Source organism: Trachemys scripta, chromosome 1 (genome assembly GCF_013100865.1).
Source record: "Trachemys scripta elegans isolate TJP31775 chromosome 1, CAS_Tse_1.0, whole genome shotgun sequence".
Classification (NCBI taxonomy): domain Eukaryota; kingdom Metazoa; phylum Chordata; order Testudines; family Emydidae; genus Trachemys; species Trachemys scripta.
In genome coordinates, this window is record NC_048298.1 from 186,646,374 (window position 1) to 186,672,291 (window position 25,918).

General features: G+C 43.5%; 1 protein-coding gene across 1 annotated transcript in view; it reads left to right on the plus strand.

The window, feature by feature from the left end:
* CLIC6 (chloride intracellular channel 6) overlaps nt 1–19,621 on the plus strand; it is a 46,040-nt gene extending 26,419 nt beyond the window's left edge. The window contains exons 2-6 of the mRNA XM_034752455.1: nt 7,393–7,502; nt 8,059–8,184; nt 11,019–11,125; nt 14,702–14,883; nt 17,511–19,621. Of these exons, the coding sequence (XP_034608346.1) occupies nt 7,393–7,502; nt 8,059–8,184; nt 11,019–11,125; nt 14,702–14,883; nt 17,511–17,672 (687 nt within the window). The 3' untranslated portion in view covers nt 17,673–19,621. The remainder of the gene's footprint in view (nt 1–7,392; nt 7,503–8,058; nt 8,185–11,018; nt 11,126–14,701; nt 14,884–17,510) is intronic.
* The last annotated feature ends 6,297 nt before the right edge of the window (nt 19,622–25,918 follow it).

Below are 25,918 nucleotides of genomic sequence, written 5' to 3' on the forward strand. Positions count from 1 at the left end.
TGTATGTATGATGGGATTTTCTTCTTTGGGGGCAGCTTAGAAAACATTGCATTAGCATTTTAGTGAGGGTAATAACATGTAATTTTTCGGTGCTTTGGTTGCTCTGGAAGCTGTATGTGTGTGTGGAGGTTGGGTTGACGTGGGGATGGGGAGGAAAAGAATCAGGCAGTGTGTTGACCTTAATTAGAATAATGAAACCAGCTTTTGATTCTGGGTGTTAGGCTGTTCTAGCACTGTGGCAAGCTAGAATGTGGATTCATGGATACAAAAGTTCCTGGTACCAGATTCAGGACAAGCTGCCCTGGAACCAGTATTGCACATAGATTGAAATTTGAAGGCAGGGGCCCATTTTAACAACTTTATCATCAGAGGGTTGGAGTCTGGACTGTACAGAGCCTTGGCACGCACTGGTACCGTGAATTAAGCTGATTGAAAATGAAATGAGGAGAAAGTGAGGCACATGAGCTGGTGTGCCATACTAACATCTTTAGTAGGGCTCTATACCAAAATTTTATTTCCCCTCCACTGCCACTCAGCTCCCCTATGCAGCTAGGAACTGGGTCTTCATTTGCGTCTCACTCTTCTGTGAAGACTGGGGTACAATGTCTAGTGGTAGCATTCTGTATTGTTACACGGGGGCCCCAGATATTTGCAGTTCTGAGGGTATGCCTGCACTGGGGCTGGGGTTGTAATTACCAACTCAGGCAGTCATAACCAAGCTAACTCTGATCAAGCTAGCCTGCTAAAAATTAAAAGGGGAGCCATGGAGGCACTAAGGGCAGTAGGGGCTAGCCACCTGAATACATACTTAGGGTCTCAGATGTGCTCCTGCTTGAGGTGGCTAGCCCCTCTGGCTGCTTGCGCTGCCATAGCTACACTTCTAGTTTTAGGATATTTGCTCAATCAGAGCTAGCACACATACGTCTTCCTGAGCTGGAAATTACACCTCCAGCATAGACATATCCCTGAGTCTCACGCCAGGGATGATAGGAACAGGGAATGCTGAAGACAACAAGCTCAGGCTATTGAGAGAGAGCTAATGATATCTGATTTGGTGGCATTTCTCACGCTCTTTGTACTGGTATGTATGACTATGTAAGGTGCAAGGCAGTGGAGAATCAGGCATGCCTGGCATCTCTGATTCACTAAAATGTGAACATTTTTGTTGCACTTTGGATGTAAAGATATTTGTACTAATTTGTTCCAGTGTCTAAAGATTGGTATATATTAGAAGGTGTATTGGGCAAGTTTATCTGGAGAAAGAATTTAAAATTCATATTTACAATCTGAAGATTATGATTTTATCATTATTAGAAATTATATGGTTGGATGGTATCTTCTGTTGAGTTTTCTGCTTATAACATAGAAATTCACTGGTAACAGGGTTCACTCACCACTGCAGCACCTCCTGTTGGTTGTCCTGGGGATTAGCTCTGCTCACCAATGCACCTTCTTCTGGTGATGTCTTGCCACAGTCATGTCTGCTCCAGGACCCATGTCACTCCAAGGATCATGGTGTCCTCTTCAGGACACAACCCTCTGGCTATGCTGCACTCTGTGTTCCCTCCCTTCCAGGGAATGTACCACAGTCCCTCAGTCCAGCCACTGCCTCAGTTCATTTCTTTGGGCCACTTCCCCATGACCCCCCACATTCTTCATCCTAACCTCAGGGCTTCAGCCTGCTAGTCTTAGTAGCTAGCCAGGAGCTCTCTCTAGCTTCCCCAATCCTTGCTGGCACTCCTTCCTCCTACTAGGAGCCTAAACTTCCCACCTCAAGCTCCAGGCAGCTACTGAGGCTGCTCTGCCCTGCAGCCCTTCTTATATGGGCCTGCCCAGCCCTCATTGGCTCCTCTTCACAGCCCCTCTCCTATTGGCTGCTTTCTGCGCAACATCCCTAGGGATCCATTAACCCCTTACAAGCCAGTCTGGGGCAGATGCTCCATCACAGCACTTTAAACTAAAGGGAAAAAAGATTCACAGTCAAGGTTTCTGCTTGATCATTTCCATCCTAACCTTATAATAAGTCACGAGTTGCTATGGCATCTTTGAGCTCTCTGGTATCTATCATAGGTTTTTCTAAGGTCCCTAGGAACCTATTGTGAGTGTACAGCATAATATTTCCCACTACATGTAGGAAAATGGAGTCTTCACGAGGTTTTCCATTAACCCTTTACTGCCATCCCCAAATAGAACTTTGAAGCACAAAAAATGAAGTTCAGGTTTCAAAGGATATTAAGTTCTGCATCAGATTCATAGACTGTTAAAATGACAGGAAAGAACTTAAACAACCTAGGGTCATCTTCCTCAGGTCCTGTGTTCCACCTCTTGCAGTAGCTGTAGGTCAATACCTTCTTGTGCTGCTGATGGCTTTCAAGATTTGCTGTCTCCTTCCTCCAACTTTGCTGTTGTTAGAGGCTGTCCCTGCAGGGTTGGAGGCAAGCTATTGGCATCCATAATTGTATCAGAGGTGGCTAATGCAGAGCCCCTGAAGGCCCATGACAGCTGGTTTTCTTCCCATTCCATGAAGTTGGGGCCCCCTGCAGCTACAAGTCTTTCAGGCCTTTAAATATGGTGCTGTCTACATGACAGTCCTCCCCAGTAATAGGAAGAGACAATGGTTTGGGTATGACTACACGAGAGACTGCCTCTCTCCTTGCAGTAGTTGAGATCAGCTGGGACATCTGAGTGAGTAGTTCCCTGGTATAAGTAGGAGACAGCTGTTGGCAGAGTATTCTCAGTTTGGGGCCCTTAGCTCTAGAACTCACTTCCCTGACTTGGGCTTACATAGCCAGAGTTTGTGGACCTTCAGGACATGTTGCATTACAGGGCCATCATTTTAGAAAAAATTAGGAGAGACGGGGAAAGTTTGGTCAGCATTTTCACTTCATGGCTGCTCTTGGGGAATTAGAGGGCTGATCCCATCCTGGGGGTGTGGAGTGGAACGGGGAGGTGGCGGGCTGGTCCTATGTCAGACGTTGGGAGGAAGATAGGCTGAGGTGTGTGTGTGTGTCACCGATGGTTGGCGCAGGACAGAGATTGGGGCCTGGCCCTCTCCAAGCTGAGCTCAAGCCCAAGGCGCCACCGCTGTTTCCTGTCCAGCCAGTGTGGAGAGGGAGTGGTGCTGACAACACAGTGATAAGGAGCTCTAGCCCAGCCTGCCCCACAGTGGCCCCCAGAGACCTGAGGGAGACACCTCATCACTGGCTAGCAAGGAGCTATGAAAAGTGAGGGGGAGGGACAAAACCAAGGTCTGGGGGCATAAGGCAAATGCCCCCTCTGCCCCATAGCAAATGACACCCCTATTGCACAGCCTGTATGCTCAGGCTTCTGGGTCAGGAGGGGTGAATTGATGTGATGCCAATGTTTTAACAAGGAACTCCCACAAAGCTTTTTAGCTTGGGAGCTTTTTAACTTGTTATAAAACTTGTGTCCTAGAGGGAAATGGAGAGACATTGGGAAACAATTTAATTTACTTTTGGGTTTAAATCAAAATGCTGTTTTTGTAACCACAGGAGGCAGCACCACTGGACAAACACAGTAAACTACATTCACTAGAAAATTCATAGTTGGTTCCCGAAAATATATAGACTAATATCATGCTGCTAGTATACCTTGGTGTTCATCTTGCATAATATGGAAAGGGACAAAACCTGCAAACTGTTGGACTTCAGTGGGAACCAAAGAGCCCAACAGCATACAGGACTGGGCCCTAAAATTATTGAAAAAATATTTACATTATTTTCAAGACATTTAGAGCTTGTAGTATAATTCTTTGGCAATGTTTTGTCCTTCATTTTAGCCATTTCCCCATTATTTTAAGCACATCTCTCACTGGTGGTTACCAGCAACTTGATAGATGTATAGGAGAAAAAGGAAAGAGGTCAGCTATTCGTTATTGTATTCATAATCTATTGCAAAATGGACAAATGGGAAAATCACTATTATTCCCCTAAATCAAGCTGATGCCCCCAGAACATAAAACTTTCTCAATCATTAAAACATTGCGCTTATAAAAAAAGCCATCCTGGTACTTCTATAGTAGTTCCAAAAGCTGCCGATTCCTAAGCAAACAGATAACTACGTTGTTGGTAGACTATTTGTCATTCCAGTTTAATAACAAATTGATGGACTCATTGTCTACTTCGCTTCTGCATTTGTCATGGTAACGTGTCTGTCTTCATCTGGATCCCTGACTCCACCTTATGGAAAGTTACACAGAAGAGCAGGATGGAAGCTGCTCTTCTGAGTCCCTGAAATTTACTGTTACCAAGGTGATGGGAGACAAAACAAACTGACAGCCTGGCTGTCTATATTCCCTCAGCTTCAGTAGCAAAAGTTAGAGGGACCCAAGCTTCTAACTTTTATGTCAAGGGAAATTGGTACAGGATCATGAAAAGAAGTTCATTCCATTGTGATTGTTGATCACTTAATGATCTGTAAAGTTCTCTGAATGCAACAGTAAGCCTGACGAGGGGATTTCTTTTGCTATTAAAGCCCTAGTGAATACAGAGTGAATGTCCGATTGTTTGGAAAGAATGGGTATATGTATTGCTTTTCAGGAGAGATGCCCCTTGTTTCCTCAAGGTCCAACAATTTACTATCATTTGAGATTATTTTTAATTATATTTTTATTCTGTATAAATCAAATTCCCTTGTCATAAATATACAACTGCTTTTGATGAGTTTAAATGCCTTTGTACCTTACTTTTCAGCACTATTTGTAAAACTCTAAAATTCCATTTTCATTTTCGTTTCCTTTTGAAATACCACCACTGATCATTACCTAGTAGCAGGGACAGGTGTGGTGTCCCACCATCCCAAAATAAAATAAAAATTAACTGACTTGTTCACCATTCTCACACCTCCCTCTGCACTCTCTGGGTTTTTTTTATAAATAAATAGGGTAAATATGTGTCCCTAAAGAGAGGCATATCCCTGTTTTCAGGGCTGGTTCCATCAGTTTTTTAATAGAAAACAGTGTTTTGTCCAATAGGGACTGACTCCGTGGGTGCTCCACCCACTGGCAGCCCTGCCGAATAGCTCCTGCCCCTCCCTCCCAGCGCCTCTTGCCTGCCACGGATCAGCTGTTTAGTGGCATGCAGGAGGTGCTAGGGAGAGGGGGCGGAGTGAGGATACGGCGCCCAGGGGAGGGGATGGAACAAGGTGGGAAGAGGCAGAGCAGGGGTGGGGTCTTGGGGGAAGGGGTGGAGTGGGGGCAGGGCCTGGGGGACAGAGAGGGGTCAAGCACCCCGGGGGAAATGAGGAAGCTGGCACCTGTGTTTTGTTCTTACTTTGGTAAGTCATGGCAGACAGCTCACTTGAAGGAGCTGACAGCCAGCTGAGCTGGTGAAATGAAAAGCAGCCTGGGTAGGCAGATAGGCATCCCCAGGTCTGTTATACAATAGCACCCTTCTTCAGCCAGAACATGAAAACAAAAGCTTAGAGTGATGTATAACTTTGTATTACAATATTTATATCCTATTTAACTAATGCTTCCAAACAAAATTCTCCATGATATTATGGTGGTGTTTATCAGCTTGATAATCATAGCCTTTATTAATGTGGATGCATCCTAGCAATGGAGCATAATAAAGTCAAGAAGTTAGGTGTGCCAGTAACTCCCATCTTGTTTTTGTAAAACCCTCATGTGACAGGTATGGAGTCCATTGTATTAAAAATGCAAAGTTTATGTATTATTGTGAGATTGTACGTAACTTCTCTAGGGAGGAAACATGGCCAGTGTAAACCTTGGAAAATGTTATAAGCTTCAAAGAACTATACTGAACAATGGGCCAGACAAGAATGACAGAGTTAAGAGGGAATCTCTAGTGGGAGGTAAATACAAATTTACCTTGTTCTAGTTATGCCAAAGCTGTATAAAGTAGTGGTTCTCAACCAGGGGTATGTGTAACCCTGGGGGTATGGAGAGGTCTTCCAAGGGGTACATCAGCTCATTTAGATATTTGCCTAGTTTTACAACAGGCTACATAAAAAGCACTAGCAAAGTCTGTACAAACTAAAATTTCATACAGACAATGACTTGTTTATACTGCTCTATACACTACACACTGAAATGTAAGTACAATATTTATGTTCCAATTGATTTATTTTGTAAGTATATGTTAAAATGAGAAAGTAAGCAGTTGTTCAATAATAGTGAGCTTGTGACCCTTTTGTATTTTTATGTCTGATTTTTGTAAGCAAGTAGTTTTTAAGTGAAGTGAAACTTGAGGACACACAAGACAAATAAAACTCCTGAAAGGGGTACAGTAGTCTGGAAAGGTTGAGAGCCACTGGTATAAGGAAAGACAGAGGGCATATCTACACTACAAACTTTTGCCAACACAAGTTACATTGGCATAAAGCCACCACAGTTAGTATATTGCTTGTGCGTGTACATACTTGGCTTCTTGCATCGGCGCTGCTCATACTCACCAGGAGCGCTTGTGTTGATTCACAGAGAAGTGCACCATGAGTAGGTGCAACTCGCCACCATCCACTACATTATCTTTGGGAAGTTTTTGTAATGCATGGTGAGGCAGAAACAAATCACACAGAGGTCACTGGGAGCAAATGGTCAACTTCCCAGCATGCAGCTTTCTCCCTCCCATACTGTCATCTGCATCCCACAATTTTTATGCCTTTGGAAAAAAATCCCATGAACCTGCATGACCCTCCTCACTGTCCACCATCTCTGACAGAAGCATGGAGCCGGCACTACTCTGACAATTGTCATGAGCATTGCAAACACAGGATGCAGGCGAGATTTATTTGAATTAGCCTCCTAACTGCTCTTGGCACTACATCTCAATTAATGATGTAATATATTTTGCTACATCTTTTCGTACTGGTGTTTCCAGGAGTCATAAGTGGTATAAACATGTTAAGAATACATATAATTATTTAGAGATATTTATGTTAACATGGAATCTTTCTTTTAAAGTAATGCTATGATTTGAATTTTGTTCTCTAGTTTATAAAAAACATTAGTTATACACTGAAAAAAAACATTTTAGAACATCCATTTCTAAGGAGACATTACAAGTGCTTGGAGGAGTATATAAAGAAATGTATAAAACTATTTCATTATAAATGTGTCAAGTATCAGGGGGTAGCCGTGTTAGTCTGTATCCACAAAAACAACAAGGAATCCAGTGGCACCTTAAGAAGTGAGGTTTTTTACCCACAAAAGCTTATGCCCAAATAAATCCGTTAGTCTTTAAGGTGCCACCGGACTCCTTGTTGTTTTCATGATAAATGATTACAGTGAGTTGCACCTGCTTTCATCAGATCTGAATTTTGTCCATATTCTTTAAACAGCAGACAGCTGACTGACTTTGCCATTATAAAAATAGTTTAGCTAAAAGCATATATTATTGTTTTTCATTGTAGGCTGGTAGTGACGGGGAAAGCATTGGAAATTGCCCATTTTCTCAGCGTCTCTTTATGATTCTGTGGCTGAAAGGCGTTATATTTAATGTAACAACTGTAGACTTGAAAAGGTAAGATTACAATATATATTTTCATTTTCAGAAGAACATTAGCAAAAATGATTGTTTTAAAGAATGTATTGCTTGTGATAACTTTGAAATACACATGCAAACTGACTGACATTATTTATATAGCTAATTGGTATTTTCATAGCTCTTGGTAGGCCAGATTTTTATCTGATTTAAACTGATGTAAAACAGTAATAATTCTACTGAAATCGATGGGGTTACCATGGTGTAAAATAGGTGTAAGTGAGAGGAGACTCATGTTCTATATGGTCAATGCATGAAACAGATATTAATTAATTAATACTAATGAATGCTCACAACATCTCTATGAGGAATGAGGTTACGTCTTACCTTTACAGAGAGGTAAGCTGAGATAGAAAAGGGGAAGTGATTTTGTCCATGGTTACCCGGTAATTGCAAGGATAATTTAAACTATTTTATTTGCTTTAAATAATACCAGTATACTATTGCGAAGGTGGAACAGATTACTACTACTAAGTATAGGAATTTAAAATGTCTCTCACATAGCTACTTACCCAAGGTGTTTGTACCCTTTTAGAAAACCTGCAGACTTACAGAATCTAGCCCCAGGAACAAACCCTCCCTTTATGACTTTTGATGGTGAAGTGAAAATTGATGTCAATAAGATCGAGGAGTTCCTAGAGGAAAAATTAACACCACCAAGGTACTGTGCTCTTGCGTGTCATATTTTGCTTTTAGTCCTTCATACTGCCTTCACTGCACTCCCTGACAAAATACCCACTGGTTTCAATGACAGCAGGATCAGGTCCTTGGTTACTTTCCTGCCTCAAAAAATATGTATGAAATATTATTAGAGTCTGATTCTGCTCCGATTGAACTCAATGAGCGTTGCTGTTGACTCCACTGGAAGCAGAAGGGAGACCTAGCATAATGGTGTTGTTCCTGTGAGATCGTGAGTGTTAGATGCTGATTGCTCGACTGCCAATGACTGAAGTTAATGGGAATTGACAGTGCTCAGCACCTCACAGGTTTGGACACAATTACTGTAAATTAAAGAAACTTTTTCAGTGTTAAAAAAATCTCTATTTAAATGTGCTCTTCCAGCAGTATTGTCTCTGGGCCAAATCATCAGCTGGTGTCAATTGGCACAGGTCCATTGATTTCAATGGAGCTATGCTGGTTTACACCAGCCGAGGATCTGGCTCTCTGCATGTGCTGTTAGTTAAGGGCAAGTCATCAGAAATTATTTGGTTTTACAGTCCATGCAATGGAGATTAACTACTGATTTGCTTTGTGTAATGTGCAATAACTGTCTGCAATTTCAGTATCAAAATTTCCTTTTCAAAGAGATGGCAAAAATAGCAGCTCTCTAGAGCTAATAAAGGGTCTGAGCCAACACCTATTGAAATCAGTGAAAAGACTCCCGAGCCAAGTTAAGTCAATAGGAACTGTCCTTTATAGCACTAATCAACTGATGATATCCTGCAAGTTTGTTATGCTGCAGACATGCCAGCTCTCGCGAATTGATGGTGAGAGATTCAATTTCTAATTAAAATTAAGCCTGGCTCCCACTGCCAGACTGGGAAATAGGAGAGGGGATCCCACTGCAGCTCACCCTAGGCCTGGGGAAGGAGAAGACCCCTAAGAGGAGCAGAGGTAAGGCTGGTAGGGCTGAAATATGGCCTGGAGGCTGCAGGGGCACTGATTTTGTGTGTATGTGTGTGCGCGCGCGTGCATGCGTGTATTGATGGTGGGTTCTGAGCAGATGCGGTAAATGCTGGGTGGGCGAACTGAGTGCAGTGGGGGTCAATGGGGACTGGGATGGGCGGCTGATGGGGGTTGGGGGGCTGAATTGAGGAGGGTTGGGTGAAGACAGAACTGATGGGGGGACTGGAGGACAGGATTAATTGTTGGGCAGGAGACAGACAGATGTGGAGGTAAGAGCTTCTGCAGCAGGGGCCAAACTCACAATATCCAGTACATGTGGGAGAGTGGGCAACACTAATTGTCACATGCACACACCCTGGTGAAGGGCGAGGTGGAGTTAAAAAATCAAGAGACTGACCTAAAACACCACAATATTATCTTTTTTTAAAAAAAATCTCATGATTATTGAGGGTCCGACTCACCATTTTTGATCTCTTGAAGTTAGCAATTATGTTCCTGAAAAATGCGACTTTAAGCGAAACAATGTTAAGCAAATCCAATTTCCCCATACGAATTAATGTAAATGGGGGGGGAGGGCATAGGTTCCAGGGCAATTTTTTCACCAGACAAAAGACTATATTATATATACACATATACACAGTATAAGCTTTAAACAAACAATTTAATACTGTTCACAGCAATGATGATTGTGAAGCTTGGTTGAGGTGGTGAAGTCAGAGGGTGGAAGAGGGTGGGATATTTCTCAGGGAATGCCTTACTGTTAAATGATGAACTAGAACAGCTGAGCCCTCAAGGGTTAACATGTTGTTAATGTAGCCTCACGCTCTACAAGGCAGCACAAATGGAGGGAGGGGAGACAGCATGGCAGACAGAGACTCTCACCTGTGTGTGTGAGACAAAGAGAGAGATGTGCATTACCCCTTTAAGTACGCTGACCCCACTCTAAGTACACTGCCTTTGTAAGTAGATCAGCATGTTCAGACAGCCCCTGCTGCCAGCAAGCTCCCTCTGTCCTGAGCCCTGTCGTGTCTCCCCCCTGCTCTATGGAGATGGGGTAAGTGGGGGGCAGGAGCAGGGGGGATGGGGACACCCTGACATTAGTCCCCCTCTTCCCCCCCCCCCCGTACAGCAAGCAGGAGGCTCCTGGGAGCAGCTCCAAGGCAGAGGGCAGGAGCAGCACACAGCAGTGGGGGGATGGAGAAGCTGAACTGCTGGCAATTGCTAGCCTGCTGGGCGGCTGCTGCACAGGGAACTTAGGGGAGCGGGGAGCTGATAGGGGGCTGCCGGTCCACCCTGGTTCCAAGCCCCCACCACTAGCTCCAACGGGCTGCTCTTCCTACAAGCAGTGGACAAAGTAGGCAGCTGCCAAAGTTATAAGGGAGCATTGCGCAACTTTAAACGAGTATGTTCTCTAATAGATCAGCAACGAAACAACATTAACCTTTAAGTGAGGAGTTACTGTACTGATGATGTCACTACAGTAATTCTCAAAGAGTGAAATTCACTCTAGTGCAGAGGGCTCATGCAAGGACCTCCACACCATTATAGTAACCTACTATTTCTCTATGTTTGTGCTTTGAGATTTCCCTCATTTTCTTCAAGTTGTAAAATAATGAAAGTTGATGAGTAGTTATGGCAAGAAATAGAATTAAACTTCTGGATACTAGGAGTAATTGAAAAACATTTGACACAGTATTTATTTTATATGGTCTAAGTGGTTTCCATTTTAGGAATGTTTCCTATGAAAAATACTTAGCCATACTTTGTTCGCAATGGGGTGGAATAAACTGCTGTTCATATAATACTGAAGTTGCTGAATGTCATAAAAGAAGGTAATTGTATGAGATCCTTGTATTTTTAATTCCTCAGATACCCCAAACTTGGGCCAAAGCACCCCGAATCTAATTCTGCAGGAAATGATGTGTTTGCAAAATTCTCTGCTTTCATAAAGAACACAAGAAAAGATGCTAATGAAAGTAAGTACCTGCAATCTCTGCATCATTACCATTGATAACTGGAATGAGTTGGAGTTACATAATTGTAGCATAAAGTTTTCCACTAACGTTTTGCACTAACGTTCAATCTAGAGTAATAAAACCTATCTGTATTTGCACTAAGGACTCATTCTAAGCAAAAACTATCTATGGCTTTCCAGGACATGGAAGCTCTGGAAAGCTACAGATCCTGATTCTAGAGGAGGGTAATCTGTTCAAGAGAAAGACCAACACATATGCACTATGGTGAAAGGAAGAATTAGTAGTTTGTTGTTTTTGTCAACAAACTTCCCCATATCACAATGGCTTGGCTGAACAGTACACCTCTACCCCGATATAATCCTGTCCTTGGGAGCCAAAAAATCTTACCGTGTTATAGGTGAAACCGCGTTATATCGAACTTGCTTTGATCCGCCGGAGTGTGCAGCCCCGCCCCCCCCGGAGCACTGCTTTACCGCATTATATCCGAATTCGTGTTATATCGGGTCACGTTATATTGGGGTAGAGGTATATTTAAGGACCTGATCCTGCAAATGCTTAACTTGCTGAAGGTGAGTAGTTCCACTGATTTCAATACAACTACTCATGTCCAAAAAGCTAGGCATGTGCCTAAGAATTTGCAGGATCAGACCTATGAATGGAATACAAAAAAGCAAATGCTTTTTTCTTCAACTTTAAAAGAAGTGGTATAAATTTAATGAAACGAACATACTAAGTAAGTATATATAATGTGACGGGGCAAGGCCAGATGGCTATAGAAAAATAGTGGGAGACAGATAAATTAGCCCCAGGCTAAACAAATCCCTGTTATTGGGATAAGTAAATGGCAGCTGCTCCAGGTCAATTAAGACACCTGGGGCCAGTTAAGATCTTTCCAGAGGCAGGGAGGATGCTAGGTTGATTGGGACACCTGAAGCCAATTAGGGGCTGGCTGAAATAGGGTGACCAGATCACCCAAGTCAAATATCGGGAGGCGGGGGGGGGAAGGGGAAGGGGGGCAAAAAAAAAAAAACTACCCTTCCTCCACAAGCGCTAGAGGGAGGCCCGGGAGACGCAGGGGAAGCGCGGGGCCAGGGTGAGTGAGAGTCTGGCCTGGCCCCGAGCAGGCAGGACTTAGTTGGGTGGTAGGGAGAGGAGGGGGGCGGCCCGCGGGGCCAGGTGGCGGCTGTTCTCCCCCCCGGGCAGCGGGACTCAGGAGCAGCCGCTGCTGCAGCTCCCACTGCCGCGGGGGGAGGAAGCGGCCGATGGCCAAGCTCGGCGGCTGCGGCTCTGGCGCCCGGGCCCGAACCCCCCGAGCCGGGGCCTGCTGCGGGGACCCAGCAGTGCGTACGCTGTGCCCAGCCCCTGGCCAGTCATGTCTGGGCTTCTGCCCAGCTGGTACTATCCCGCGGCAGCCCCAGAGTGGGGGCAGCAGGCTCCAGCCCCCCCCGTCCCACTCGGGTCCCACAGGGGAATGAACGGGGCTGGGCTGCCCCAAATCACCCCACCCCAAATCAGCTGGCCCATGCCAGCTGATTTGGGCTCGAGGGGCTCAGGCTAAGGAGCTGTTTAATTGTGATGTAGACATTTGAGCTCCATCTGGAGCCCAAGCTGAACGGTCTGAGATCTGCAGCCCGAGCCCGAACATGTACACAGCAATTAAACAGCCCATTAGCCCCAGTCCCACAAGCCTGAGTCAGCTGGCAAGGGTTAGCCATGGGTTTTTAATTGCAGTGCAGACATAGCCTAAATTACAGCTCTTCGGAGGCACTATGGCAGCATTTCCAAATCAAAAGCTTGGGTTTTGGCTGAAATATTTCTATTTTCAGGTGGTTGGTTTTTGATGAAAAATCAAATTTTTCTACAGAAAGAAAACACTTTTCACAAAAAAATTGTTAGTTGCAAACCCAATTTTCTGTCAAAAACTGTTTTGACTGAATATTCTCAATCAGCCCTTCATGCTGAAATTTGGTATAAACGTGTCCAAAAGGATATTTTGTAAACCATTTCAACTCAATTGGTTTTACCATTCTTCTAGAGAAAGAAAAAAGATAAGTTTTTGTTTGATTTGCAGACATTCCCCACCCCCATCCACCACTCTAATAAAGAAAAAGGGCAAACTTTTTTTTAAATTGCACTAAGCTAATCTTTTGAAGTGATGTACTTTTATGTTAAAGTATGTTTCAGAGGGTTTGAAGGGTGTGCTGGTTTTTTTGTTTTGTTTTTTTATAAATACACCTTTTTAAATGGGGGTAAAGAGGAATAGGTAAATAAACATCAGAAGGAATCACAGAACCAAATTCATCTTTAATATAAATCCATTAAGATTAGCTACACCAAACCTGATTTTGGTAATTCTGTACCAATTGACCTCAGCGGGGGAGGGATAACTCAGTGGTTTGAGCATTGGCTCACTAAACTCAGGGTTGTGAGCTCAGTCCTTGAGGGGGCCATTTAGGGATCTTGGGCAAAAATCTGTCTGGGGATTTGTCCTGCTTTGAGCAGTGGGTTGGGCTAGCTGACCTGCACAGGTCCCTTCTAACCCTGGTATTCTATGATTCCCAGCCCTGCACAGGGGGGGGGGGGGCTTCCTTTATTTTTTCAGGGGGAGGGATAGCTCAGTGGTTTGAGCATTAGCCTGCTAAACCCAGGGTTGTGAGTTCAGTCCTTGATGGGGTCACTTAGGGATCTGGGGCAAAATCAGTACTTGGTCCTGCTAGTGAGGGCAGGGGGCTGGACTCGATGACCTTTCAGGATCCCTTCCAGTTCTATGAGATAGGTATATCTTCACTAGCACTTTTGCTATTCCCTTATTACATTAACACTTAGCAAGCCCAGTAAAGGATCAGGGCCCCATTGTGCTGGAGAGGGTACAGATATGGCAGCTGTACTTAACAAACATCATATCCCAGAGAGCTCTATGGACAGGTACACACTTAAAACTTTTGCCTCCAGAGTATTACTGGTTATGGGGGAGGTGATTTTTTTAATGACATTTCTATCCCAGCAAAAGCCCTTGTGTAGATGCAGTTAAACCAGCATAAAAGTGCTTTTACTGATGGCGCTTATTTTGCTTGAGGAACCAGCGTGAGCTATACCAGAAAAAGCACTCTTCTGCCAACAGAAGCCGCATTTACAGTAGGCTGGTTTGCCAGTGTGACTATTGACTATTCCAGTACAGCTATACTGGCAAACCTTTTCTGGTGTAGACTAGGCCTACATTTCAGATAGGATTAATGGCAGAAACGGATAAACGATGTGGATGGTTTCAGAGAATGGGGTAATAATAAACTGAACAGATTAGGAAAAAAAAAACAGAAGTCACAGCTCACCTGTTGCCTAACTAACTAATGTCAGATGGAAATGCTTTATAACCATCCTAGCACAGGTAGTTCTCAGGAGGGATTTGAATTAGGATAAGGGAATATAACAAGAGTTTTTCCTATGCATTGAGGTTGGCATGGGAGGACTTCTGTGTGAGTGGGCTTAGTGTTTGGAAATATCCGATCTCCTGGGTTTCTTCTACTTTTAGAGTGAACTCAGTTCACTTTTCTCTAATCTCTATTTTTCTGACTCTAGATTTGGAAAAATCCTTACTTAAGGCTCTAAGGAGGCTGGATAACTATTTAAATACCCCCTTGCCTGATGAAATTGATGCCTATAGCACTGAAGACATCACTGTTTCCAGCAGGAAATTCCTGGATGGAGATGAGCTCACCTTAGCAGACTGCAACCTCTTACCAAAGCTCCACATCATTAAGGTTTGGATTTTCTCGTCTATTATGTGCAAAGACTGGCAACACTGATGCACAAGTGCATTTAAAAATGACAAAAAAACCCACATCTTTACTGAAACAGACACACAAATGTTATCTCAACCCAGGGTGAGAATGTGAGTCAGAGTAAAATTTAGTCTAGCATGTCTAATATCCTTTGGGGTTACTCAAACAACAGCATAATGCCCTAATTCCATTTTTTTATCTGACAATATAATTCCTAATGTCTGGATTCCACACTCTTGTTAGATGACCTAGCTAAAAATAAATAATTTAGCTAAGAGTGCTGCTGCTAGCAGATAGATGCTCTGCAGCCTCTCACATTAGGCAGCAGTGGAGGCTATTATTGATTCCAGGATAGCATTACTGCCTTGGCTACAGTTACATTGTTATAGCCATCGCCGAGGTTCTCCTTGTAGCTGGGCACAAGGGGCTGAATGCACAAAAGGAGTTAGGAGCCTAAGTCCTTGTTTTGTGTGTCTTAGTTCCAGTTTTGGGACCACTGTGTGATCATAAAACTCTCGCTGAAACCTGTAAGTGCCTAATCTCACTCGATGCCTAGGTTGTTTTCAGTAAAAGTTCCTTAGGCACCTACGTTTCTGCCTCTAAGCATGCACCCTGTTGCCTCCCTGTGGGCATCTGGATGCCTAGCTTCTGCCTAAGTCCCAGAGTGATTCACAAACCAGGGGAAGTCATGTGTTTGGTTGTTTAACTCACGTGTGGGGCCTGAAAAGGTACATGTGCTCACTCGCTCTCTCGCTTTCACTCTAAGAGGCATTTGGACCAGAGAGAGTACATGCATGAGCATGACTCTGTAGCCTGGTGGTTAGCACACTTACTGAGGATATGGGAGACCTAGGATCTGGCCCCCCTGCTCCAATGAGTCTTTCATTATTTATCCACCGTGCAACAGCTTAAGTAGGCGAGATTGAGGGACTCTGTACATCAGAATATTTCATAGCCTGATGGTTAGAGCACTCTCCTGAGAGGTAGCAGATCCCTGTTCAAATCCCTTTTCCCCCTGAGGTGAGGCAGGGGTCTCCCTTATCCCAAGTGAGTACCCTAACCATTGGGCTAAAAGTTGAGGGAGGTCCTCCTCTGCCCCCACCCCTGACTAATGCCTTTTATGCATTCAGGCCCTGGCTGCTTTATTGGACACAACTGCTGGATCCCAACTGCTTCCTAGTCTACTGGGTCAGAGCAGCATCCAGGCTCTCTGGCAGACTCCTAGGGTACAGAGTACATGTCTAGTACCTCTTCTTGGGCTGTGGAACCCTGAGGTCCAATGGCCCTAGGCCCAAGACCAGTGCTGATCCCCCAAGTCTCCCCAATAGCTTATGCACCCCCTCATAAAACAAAATGAAATCCATAAGACACCAGACAGATTCCCCAAACTCTCACACACATAATGACATTCTGGCCTTACATGCCTTCCTAAGTCTGCCCGGTTCCCTGAGGTGGAGACTGCGCCCACCCAATTGCCATATATGGACTGATTCTGAATATTTTTCTCTTTCATTATTCCCTCATAAATTTGGGGCTGAAATTTGATGTGTGAGTTCTTCGGTACTTCTCACAGGCAATGAACTCTCTCTGTAGTGCCCTCTCCTGTCAATGCCTAAGACCATGCAGGTTGACTGCTGTGTCAGGTAGCAGGACCCAGAGGTGCAGGAGCTGTGCTTTTACCTGACCAGGCAAAGTCTTTCAGTGAGAGGGAAGGTACAATTGACACATCATTTGTGAGTACGCAAGTGCATTTTTTATTCAAAATTTGCTTCCATCTTGGTTTTAGATCACCTCTGGTAGGGTATATTCCTCTAATATCTTTTATCTCAAGTTTCAGTATGTGAAGTAAGTATTAATTAAAACTGGCATGTGTCACAAGTTGTATATGTTCCAAATAAGCTCTTTGCCTTAAAATATCAACCAAACATCTATTAAAATATTTCTGGTCATAGTCGGTGGGCTTTTCAAATCCACCTATGGAATTTGGGTATGCAGTTAGAAATGAATGGGAATTGGGCAACCAAAGTCCTTAGGCAGCTTTGAAAATCTCAGTTATTTGGTTTTGTAAAGTATTTTCACCCCAAAACCTAAATTTTTGAGCTTAAACTACTTGACAGTCCCTCCGTAAGGCTTGGCCTACACTAGGAGGGATCGATCTAAGTAACACAACTTCAGCTACGTAAATAATGTAGCTGAAGTCAACGTACTTAGATCGACTTACCGTGGTGTCTTCACCACAGTGAGTCAATTGCTGCTGCTCCCCTGTCGACTCTGCCTGTGCCTCTCGCAGCGGTGGAGTACAGGAGTCGACATGAGAGCGCTCGGGGGTTGATTTATTGTGTCTAGACTAGACACGATAAATCGATTCCCACTGGATCGATCGTTGCCTGCCGATCCAGCAGGTAGTGTAGACATACCCTAACTAACCAGCCTCCCCACGTCTGTTATCTTTCTCCTCTTTGTCTTTTTTTTTCAAAATTTAAAACATCAAAAATGGATTGCTAAAACAGAAGAATTGAAGAAACCTATTGATTACAAGCATTGTGTGCACTTTGTTTACACAGCTCATGCCTCTAGCAATCTTTTTTTTTCTTTATTTTTTTAAGGTTGTGGCAAAAAAATATAGGAATTTTGAGTTTCCATCTGAAATGACTGGGATCTGGAGATATTTGAACAGTGCTTATGCTAGAGATGAATTCACAAATACTTGTCCTGCCGATCGAGAAATTGAATTTGCATATTTGGATGTTGCAAAGAGAATGAAGTGATGGATTAAAAGATATCTCTATTCTACATTTCTTCAGAGAGCTGGATGGGAACAAACCAAGATAAAAACAGAGTACATTATGCAGCATAATTTTAAATTCTGTGACTGGCCAATCCTTTTCTTTTCTTGCATTATATTAAGCTCAGTCTTAAATTATATGTATGTATGTCTGCTTGTGTGTGTATACACATGTGTGTGCACGCGTGCGCACACACACGTGTGTTACACATTCTGTGTTAAAGGTATCAGATCAAAATTCAAACATTTGTTGAAATTATAGTAATGGGCTAGGCACACAATTATTACACTGTGGCTGGTTACTCATGGTAAAAATACTTAATTTTGAGAGTAATATTCCCTACTTCTTAAACATCTAGCGTGCTTATTGCTGCCCCTAATTTCTCAGTTTATTTCAGCGCTATTGTCAAAACTGACTAGAGATTTGTCTGAGAGGCAGAGGAACATTTTTCTCTCAAGATGTACCTAACAGAAAGTATCTGTGACCTTCTGGGCTGCATAAATCTTGGAAGACAGCACTATTGCTGTTGGCTGCACACCAGGCTGGTTTATCCAGGAGAAAGATCTGGTTTGATGTGGAACCAACTCCCTCTTTCAAAGGCAACAACTCTATATGCCAGGGAGCTGAGGATCAGTTCAACAAAAACCCTGTTTCTCCCACTGCACAAGTCCCTATTCTGAATATGTCTAGCCCTCAACTTTCTAAGATCTGCACAACCCATGGGACTTCCTCCTGCCCTAGAAGTGGAGAGGAATAAATATTGCAGCTGACCTGTGAACTATGCAATAAAGTTACTTGGTATAAGTGAAAAGAGAGGGGTCCTGCCCCCTGCACTGGGAGAGGAAATGGAAAACCTCCCAACCCTGATTACTGAACTGAGGCCCCCTCCTTGCCTCCTACTTGATATTAGAAAGTAATGAACATGGGTGCAGGAGGGCTATTTAGGAGGTAGCCCTTTCCTTCTTCCTGACTGAACTCCAGAATGTGCTGTACAACCAGTACCAGTGAGACTACCCCATTCCCTTCGAACAGGGAACATACCATCAGAGATCTATGGAACATGATTGGGCTACAGCCACAGAGGCTGCTTTCTGCTGGTACAGCCCTCAGAGGCACAACCTGTGCAAACCACAGCCCCTGCACTTGCCTGGGAGCAAGAGCTCCAGCCCAAAGCTGTGTTATCCCTATGATCACCAGGGAGTCGGTCTCTGATGCTTTTGCACAATATATTTTTGATAGGGTTATGTGCATCTAAAGATGCAGTAGATCTATGCATACTAGATAGATATGAAATAGATCAAAGGGTCTAATATAATAGCTAAGTTTATAAAAAAAAACCCTCTATTTTAGAATAGACAACCTATTCCATATCAAGCAGACATCTACTTTTCTTACAAGTTTTACTTGATTGTATATTTCCAGTTTTCAGGTATACTTTATCTGCACTGTTTAATTATAAAAATACTCAGTTCTGATGCATATCTTTTATCACAGTTATTTTTAAACAGTGTTAAATATTGAATTTTTATTTTGTTTTCTTTAGAGAAAACAGACACTTAAACCTGTTTTGCAGTACAGAACTTAAATACAGGGGTTGATAGCTGAGCAATCACTCACCAAATGTTACTAACTGCTGCTTTGTATTTTCCAACATACATATCTATATTCTATATAATCTTTTCATATGCCTTACAAATTTGAACAGAAAATACACAAATTGATAAGTAAATTGAATATCCTGTGTTTATTTCAGTGCCAGTTTCCTGACTACGTGTAGTCTATCATTAGCCGGGATTTTGAGAGAGAGAGATTAACAAAACCTTGATTTGTCTTTAAGAACTGGAAGAACATTTTAGGCCCCATCCTGCAATCAGTCTCACACGGGTGCAAGGATCTGCACACACAGATCTGATTTCAGGATTCAATCCCCAATCTTGCTGTGTGTGTGTGACTTATTGCTGATTCAACTAATAATAGGTTTACTGTGTTAGCTACATTTTTTTAAATCAGTAAAGACTATCAGCTGTTATCCACCTTTAATCAATATGAAATTCAACATTACTATGTAATACGGTCTGTTGTATAGCAATATTGTATGTGCTTTACTTCTTTTTTTTTTTTTTTTTTGCCTTGAGTTCATCTGGGGCCCTCCCTTAGACACAAACCACCCTCAAGTTTGTGCCCTGTGCTCTTCTGAGCCTGCAGTCTCATTCCTTTCAGCCAAAGGGGGCATACCCTGGATAAGTTTTTTTTATATATATATATATATATTTAAAATCCTTCATCATTCTGAAGTATAGTTTGTCCCTGGATAAGACTGAAATCTGTATTTTGTTATTCCCATGCTCCTTTCCCATCCAGCTGGAGGAAGAGGTTTATGGCCCCAATCCTACAATTCATTTCTCCTGGGTGGAGTAAATTGCAGGATTGGGGCCAACCTCAGCCTCAAATATAGTGCTACTGAAAGAACAGAATACAACCGGGAGTTAAAGATTTCAGGAAATATAGTTAGATGATAGTATAAGCAGGGATGGTCAAAAAGTGTAGAAAACTGAAAATTTTTCATAATTTTTTGTGAAGCATTTTCATTTAAATTTTAAAAAAAGATTTATATTATATAATGATGGTCAAAAATAGCAACAACTTTTCACAAAAAATGCAAAAATAATTTCACCTACATTTCAAACAATGGAAAGTTCTTGATCAACTCTAATTAGCTGTCTGTCCAATTAAGGTTGCCAACTTTGGTTGGATGAATTCCTGGAGGTTTCATCACACAACATTATCTTTAATTAAAGATGAATCTTTAATTCCTGGACACTCCAGGACAGTCCTGGAGGGTTGACAATCCTATGTCCCATACATATAAATGATACACCAGATTGCAACAAACGAAACCTTCACGTTTGTGATGGGCTTTAAAAACAGAATGAGAAAGACATATTCTGTGACAGGCCAGCTAGGGCAGGAAAGGATTCCACACAGCTCATTGGGGGCATGCCTCACGCTAGAACAGAAAACTAAATGTCCTGCCCCTTTAAAAGCCAATTGCAACAACAACAACCTGTTTTCCCTCCGCCAAAGCAAAGGATTGCTTTAAACAAATCCCAGAGGGAGGGATAAGACCTCACCTCAGCGCCAGTCCCCTTCAGAGATCCATCTTCTCACGACCACATTCACCTCCTAGTGGGATAAACCTCCCTCCTGCACTAGCAAGGGGAATTAATAAATTCCCCACAGCTGGCTGTGCTCTACTATCCTACACATAGGAAATGCCCTAGGCTGGGAACTCCACCTTCCCCATTAACCTACTTTAATTCAGCTGCCCTTTTCAGTGCTTAATTTTTCTATTTATGGGACATCAGTGCAGCATAGTCAAGCGTTCTTGTAAAAGCTCAAACCAAACTAACAACAGAGAAACACTCTTACCACTTATTTGGGAACAAACTTAATGGGGAATCAGGTAGTGCTCTGGCAATACATATGTGATAAGGTGTGGTCTCAGTCTCAGCCACAGGGCAATTGTAAAAATAAAAAAGTTCTTGTTTTGTGTTTAACTGTTTTTGATCATATGCTTGGATCTGTTCATCGAGGTGGCACCAGATATCACTGCAATCAGAGGTGAAACAGCTCCCTCTTTGGTCCAGCCCACTCTCTGGTTACTGTTGTTATAAATGATTTGTACTAAAGTTGTGCTAAGAGGTCCCATTCTACTAGGCACTGTAGAAATGCCCTGTAAGAGACAGCACCTTCCCCAAAGAATTTATAATCCCAGGCTCCAATCCTGCAATTAATAAAGTATGGATGAACATGCTGCACAGCCTGGGGAACAAATAGAAAACAAGGGAAACAGGCAAAATGCATTGCCTGGGAGCACACTACAGGTCTGTGATGGAACCACTCAGAGCTCCTTATTATCAGGTTGGTGTGCTATTCATTTTACATCACGCTGCCTCCACTCTTTCTTGTCTAGCAGCACTAGGCCCCACATGAATTCCTCCCTTGTCTTACAGCATCTGCAAAAACATTTATGGCTCTGATCCACAAAGGTACTTAGGAACTTAAAACACAAGACTCAGGCACCTAAATCTTCTGTTCAGGCACCAAATTTCCAGTTTTAGGCTCCAACGTGATCCACAAAACTCCTACCGAATACTGTAGGTGCCTTAACTCACTTGGCGCCAAAGTTTTCAGGGTAAATGTTCCTTTGGTGCTTATGTTTCTGGCTCTTAGGGTACATCTGTCTACGCAGCAGGTGGAAGTGAGGTTCCTTGCTTGGATAGACAGACACAAGCTAGCTCTGCTCAAGCTAAAAGTAGCAGTGTAGCTGGGGATAGCCCAGGTGGCAGCTTGGGCTAGCTGCCTGGGTACAAAGATGCCTGGAACCTCGGGTGGCTAGCCTGTGCTATCCCAGCTTCACTGCTATTTTTAGCATACTAACTCAAACAGAGCTAGGACTGCCTGCCTAGCTGAACTGGGAAGCACACTCCCAGCCACAGTATAAACATATGCTAAGCATGTGCATTGCTGCTGCCCTCTAGGCACTGGGCACTTATCTCCTGCCTAAGGCTAGTGGTTAGGCACCCACTGTTTACATCTATCAGCACTCCAGCTGCAGCCTGAGTGGCTACAGCTACACTGTTGCTTTTAGCTCCATAGCCTGAGCGGTCCAAGCTTGAGTCAGTTGATTCGGGCTCTGAGACTTGCTGTCTCAGGGGTGTTTTTGCAGTGTCGATGTACCGGATATTATTAGGTTTTTGCTTCTTAAACAAAAAGCTGCAGTAATGTCACTTGCTAAAAGCCTAAAGGAAAAATGTCTCATCTGAAACAAGTTTTCATAGGGCTTGATTTTCAGAGGTGTTGAGCATCTGCAATTCCCCTTGACTTCAAACAGAATTGTGGACACTCAGCACCTCTGAAAATCAGGCTCGTGGGGCCCGGACCTTCACCATTTAGTCACACAGGAAGTTCACTGGCTCACTCCCTAGATCCAGAAGCATCGATCAGTCTCCTCCTTGCCACATTTCTCCACCTCCAGACCCCATGGAGCATCTGTGTGGGGCTTCCAGCGGAGAAGAGGGTTAGAGTTGGCAGGAGGGGGAAAGGAGTGGGTCGGCCAAAAAAACCCAAAGAGATGACAGCCTTGGGAAGTTCTGAGGACAATGCAGGTGGTGGGAGTCCCTGCTAGCAAAGGGCTTCCACAGGGATAGCCTTGTCTCCCTCAGATTCCCGCACCAGGAGCTGCCTGGGCTGGGAACTGGCTGGCCCTGCAGTGCTTTTCACAAGGGAAACCCCACCCACTACTCTGAAGGGACTCCATGGGGAATCTCCGAGATGCCAACTCCATGAGAGGATCTTTGTTCACAGAGATCCCCTGAGCCTCCTTCTTCAGGTATCAGTAAAGAGAAATAATGTTCGTTGATTTCAGCCAGACTGGTTGTATAACTAGGGTTGCAGCATTGGGATCATGCTTTAAGAGTATATGTGAAACTCCAACTATCATAAAAGCAGAAATAAATTCTGGTTTGCTATTTCTTTCAAAGTGCAGAGCAAGGGGCCTAGTATTTTCTCCAAAGATACCTACAGTGTATATTAGGTTAAGAAATTTTGTTATACAATCTTGCTTGTACAAAAATTATTTTATTATATTATTTTAAATAAAAATATTTACATTTTTCCTTTAAATACATATTATACGCAAGGCAAATATGGTCAAATAGTTACTTTATTACTTGCTGTTTAATTGTTTGTGTGGAAAAGGCTTCAGATTTTGAAGATTTCTTTGTCAGGGTCAAATTCCTTAGTCACCAAAATGGTCCGTTGATTGAAGGGCTAAAATCTATTTGCTCTGAACACAGTATTTCCAAAAGCAGGCTGAAATTGAACAAAATACATAGTTAAAATACACTGCAATATATTTCACCTTGTGCATTCTCCTTTGAAATAACTTTAAAGCAATTTAAAAAACCTGCATAATTGCACAGTATCTAATTGCACCCCATTCTCCATGTTACGTGAATCAACATACTGAATTTTTAAAACTCACCAACTCTTTGCAACTCGCTAGAGTTTAAGTATCTATAGTCAATTTTAAGCTCTTACGGACAAAATGACCACTAATAACTTCCAAGATGAGGAAGGACTCTTAAGTTTCAAACCATTAGAAAATATCCAAGGCCTTCCAGAGGCTGTAACTCGTGGCAGAGTAAGCAAAGCAATCCCTACTTAATAATGAGTTTCATGGCAGGGAGGTGCAAAGCATCCTGCATTCTGTCAGCAATGCAGATCTTGGCTTAGGGCAATCTGGCCTCTTATGCAGTTCTACAGAATCTGCAGCTTCAACTGGAATAACTTCTCTAGGTGACCTGTAGTTGGGGTGTCGGCCAGTTCCAGGCCCAGCCTATGAGTGACAGTGATGAAACAAAGAAGTGAAATTACCCACATGCGGGCATGAAGTCATTCTGTTCACCCTGACTAGCAACATGCTGCTTTGTAGGAAACAAGAGTGTGATTTTTTTTTTTTTTTTTTACAGCACTCAGGCTCTGGGCTGACTCTGCTCCTATTGAGTTAATGGGAATATTATCACGAATGGGACCCCAGTTAGATCAAAGGTAGAGCTGGTTAGAAAATAGCACATACCGTCTGTGAAAAAGTTAAAAGAAAATTTCATTTTATTTGAAAATTTACAGATTGTATCAGTTTTTGGTTAAACCGACGAACAAAAAAAATCAGTTTTCAAACAAATGATTTTGTTTTCCCCTGGTTTTATTGCTCCCTTTCTCTCCGTTCTTCTTTACCCCCGCCCCCACTCACACTCACTAGAAAAGGGAAGGCAGGGGAAGGAAATAAGAAACAGAGGTGGGTGGGTGGAAGAAACCGAATCATCTTTCAGATGTTGAAATTCAGTTTTTCATTTGAAAAAAAATCAACCAAAACAAAAAATGTGCCTGAAAAGCCATTTCCCATTGAAAAAATGTTTGGGTGAAATTTCTTCAACCAACTCTAGTCAGCACTGAGTGCTCTTGAAAATCCTGCCTATCCTGATTAGCAAACAGGCTGAACATCTACGCTGCAATTAAACAGTCCCTGAGCCCGAGTCAGTCGGCACGGGCCAACCACCGGTGTCTAATTGCAGAGTAGAAAAACCCAGAGGGACCCGAAAGGGAACTAATGTGCTTCAGAACCATGACAGTATATTTTTTGGTTTTTAAAAATTGTTTTTCTTGTCATTTGTCATTTTTACTCTAGTCGAATATTAGGAATACAGTCCATTGTGTTGAAGTGCTGTATAGCTGCACTCAGTAGTAGGTACTCCTCTCAATCATCTCAGCTTCAGTTTTTATCTTCCAGTATTACCAGCCCCATGCATTCAAAAATCATGAATCAGACCTCCAAAATGTTGAAATTGGCTTAAAAAGATCAGATATTAAAAACAGTATTGATTTGATTTCTGGAGTCTTCAGGGTGCACTTGGGTCATGTATTCAAGTTTTTCTCTGCCCCCTCAAGGCCTAGACTCTTATTTTTTGAAAAATGAAAGTGTCGAGAGTCTTATTCCAAGACCTGGGACATTAAGAAGCACACCACATATGAGACATGATAAAAATCACATTGAATTATCCTAATGCTTCAAATAACAACAGTAGGGTTACCATATTTAAAAAATAAAAAAAGAGGACACTCCACGGGGCCCTGGCCCCGCCCCTTTCCCATCCCGGCCCCGCCCCAACTCCGCCCCTTCCCCACCCAACTCCGTCCATTCCCCGCCCGATCCCCAAAGNGCCTCTGGACCCTGCACCCCCGGAGCCCGGGAGGGTAAGTGCCCGGCCGGTGGCTCAGGGTCCAGAGGCATGGGGGTTGCCCGAAGCCGGTAGCACTCGGGCAGCTCGGCTCTTAAACAGAGACGAAGAGTCAGGGGAGGAGCACAGCAGCCGGAGCCCGGGAGGGGAAGTACCCAGCCGGGGGCGCAGGGTCCGGAGCATGGGGGCTGCCCGAAGCCCGAGCGCTACCGGCTTCATGGTTTGCCGGGCAGCCTCCAGACCCTGCGCCCCCCAGCTGGGTGCTTCCTCTCCCGGGCTCCAGCTGAGCTGGGGAAGTGCTGGCTGGGGGCGCAGGGTCTGGAGACTGCCTGGCAAACCATGAAGCCGATAGCGCTGGGACAGCCTTTTCGCGTGGCTGGGAGGGAGGAGGGGGAGTTAGGGCGGGGACTTTGGGGAAGGGGCGGGGAA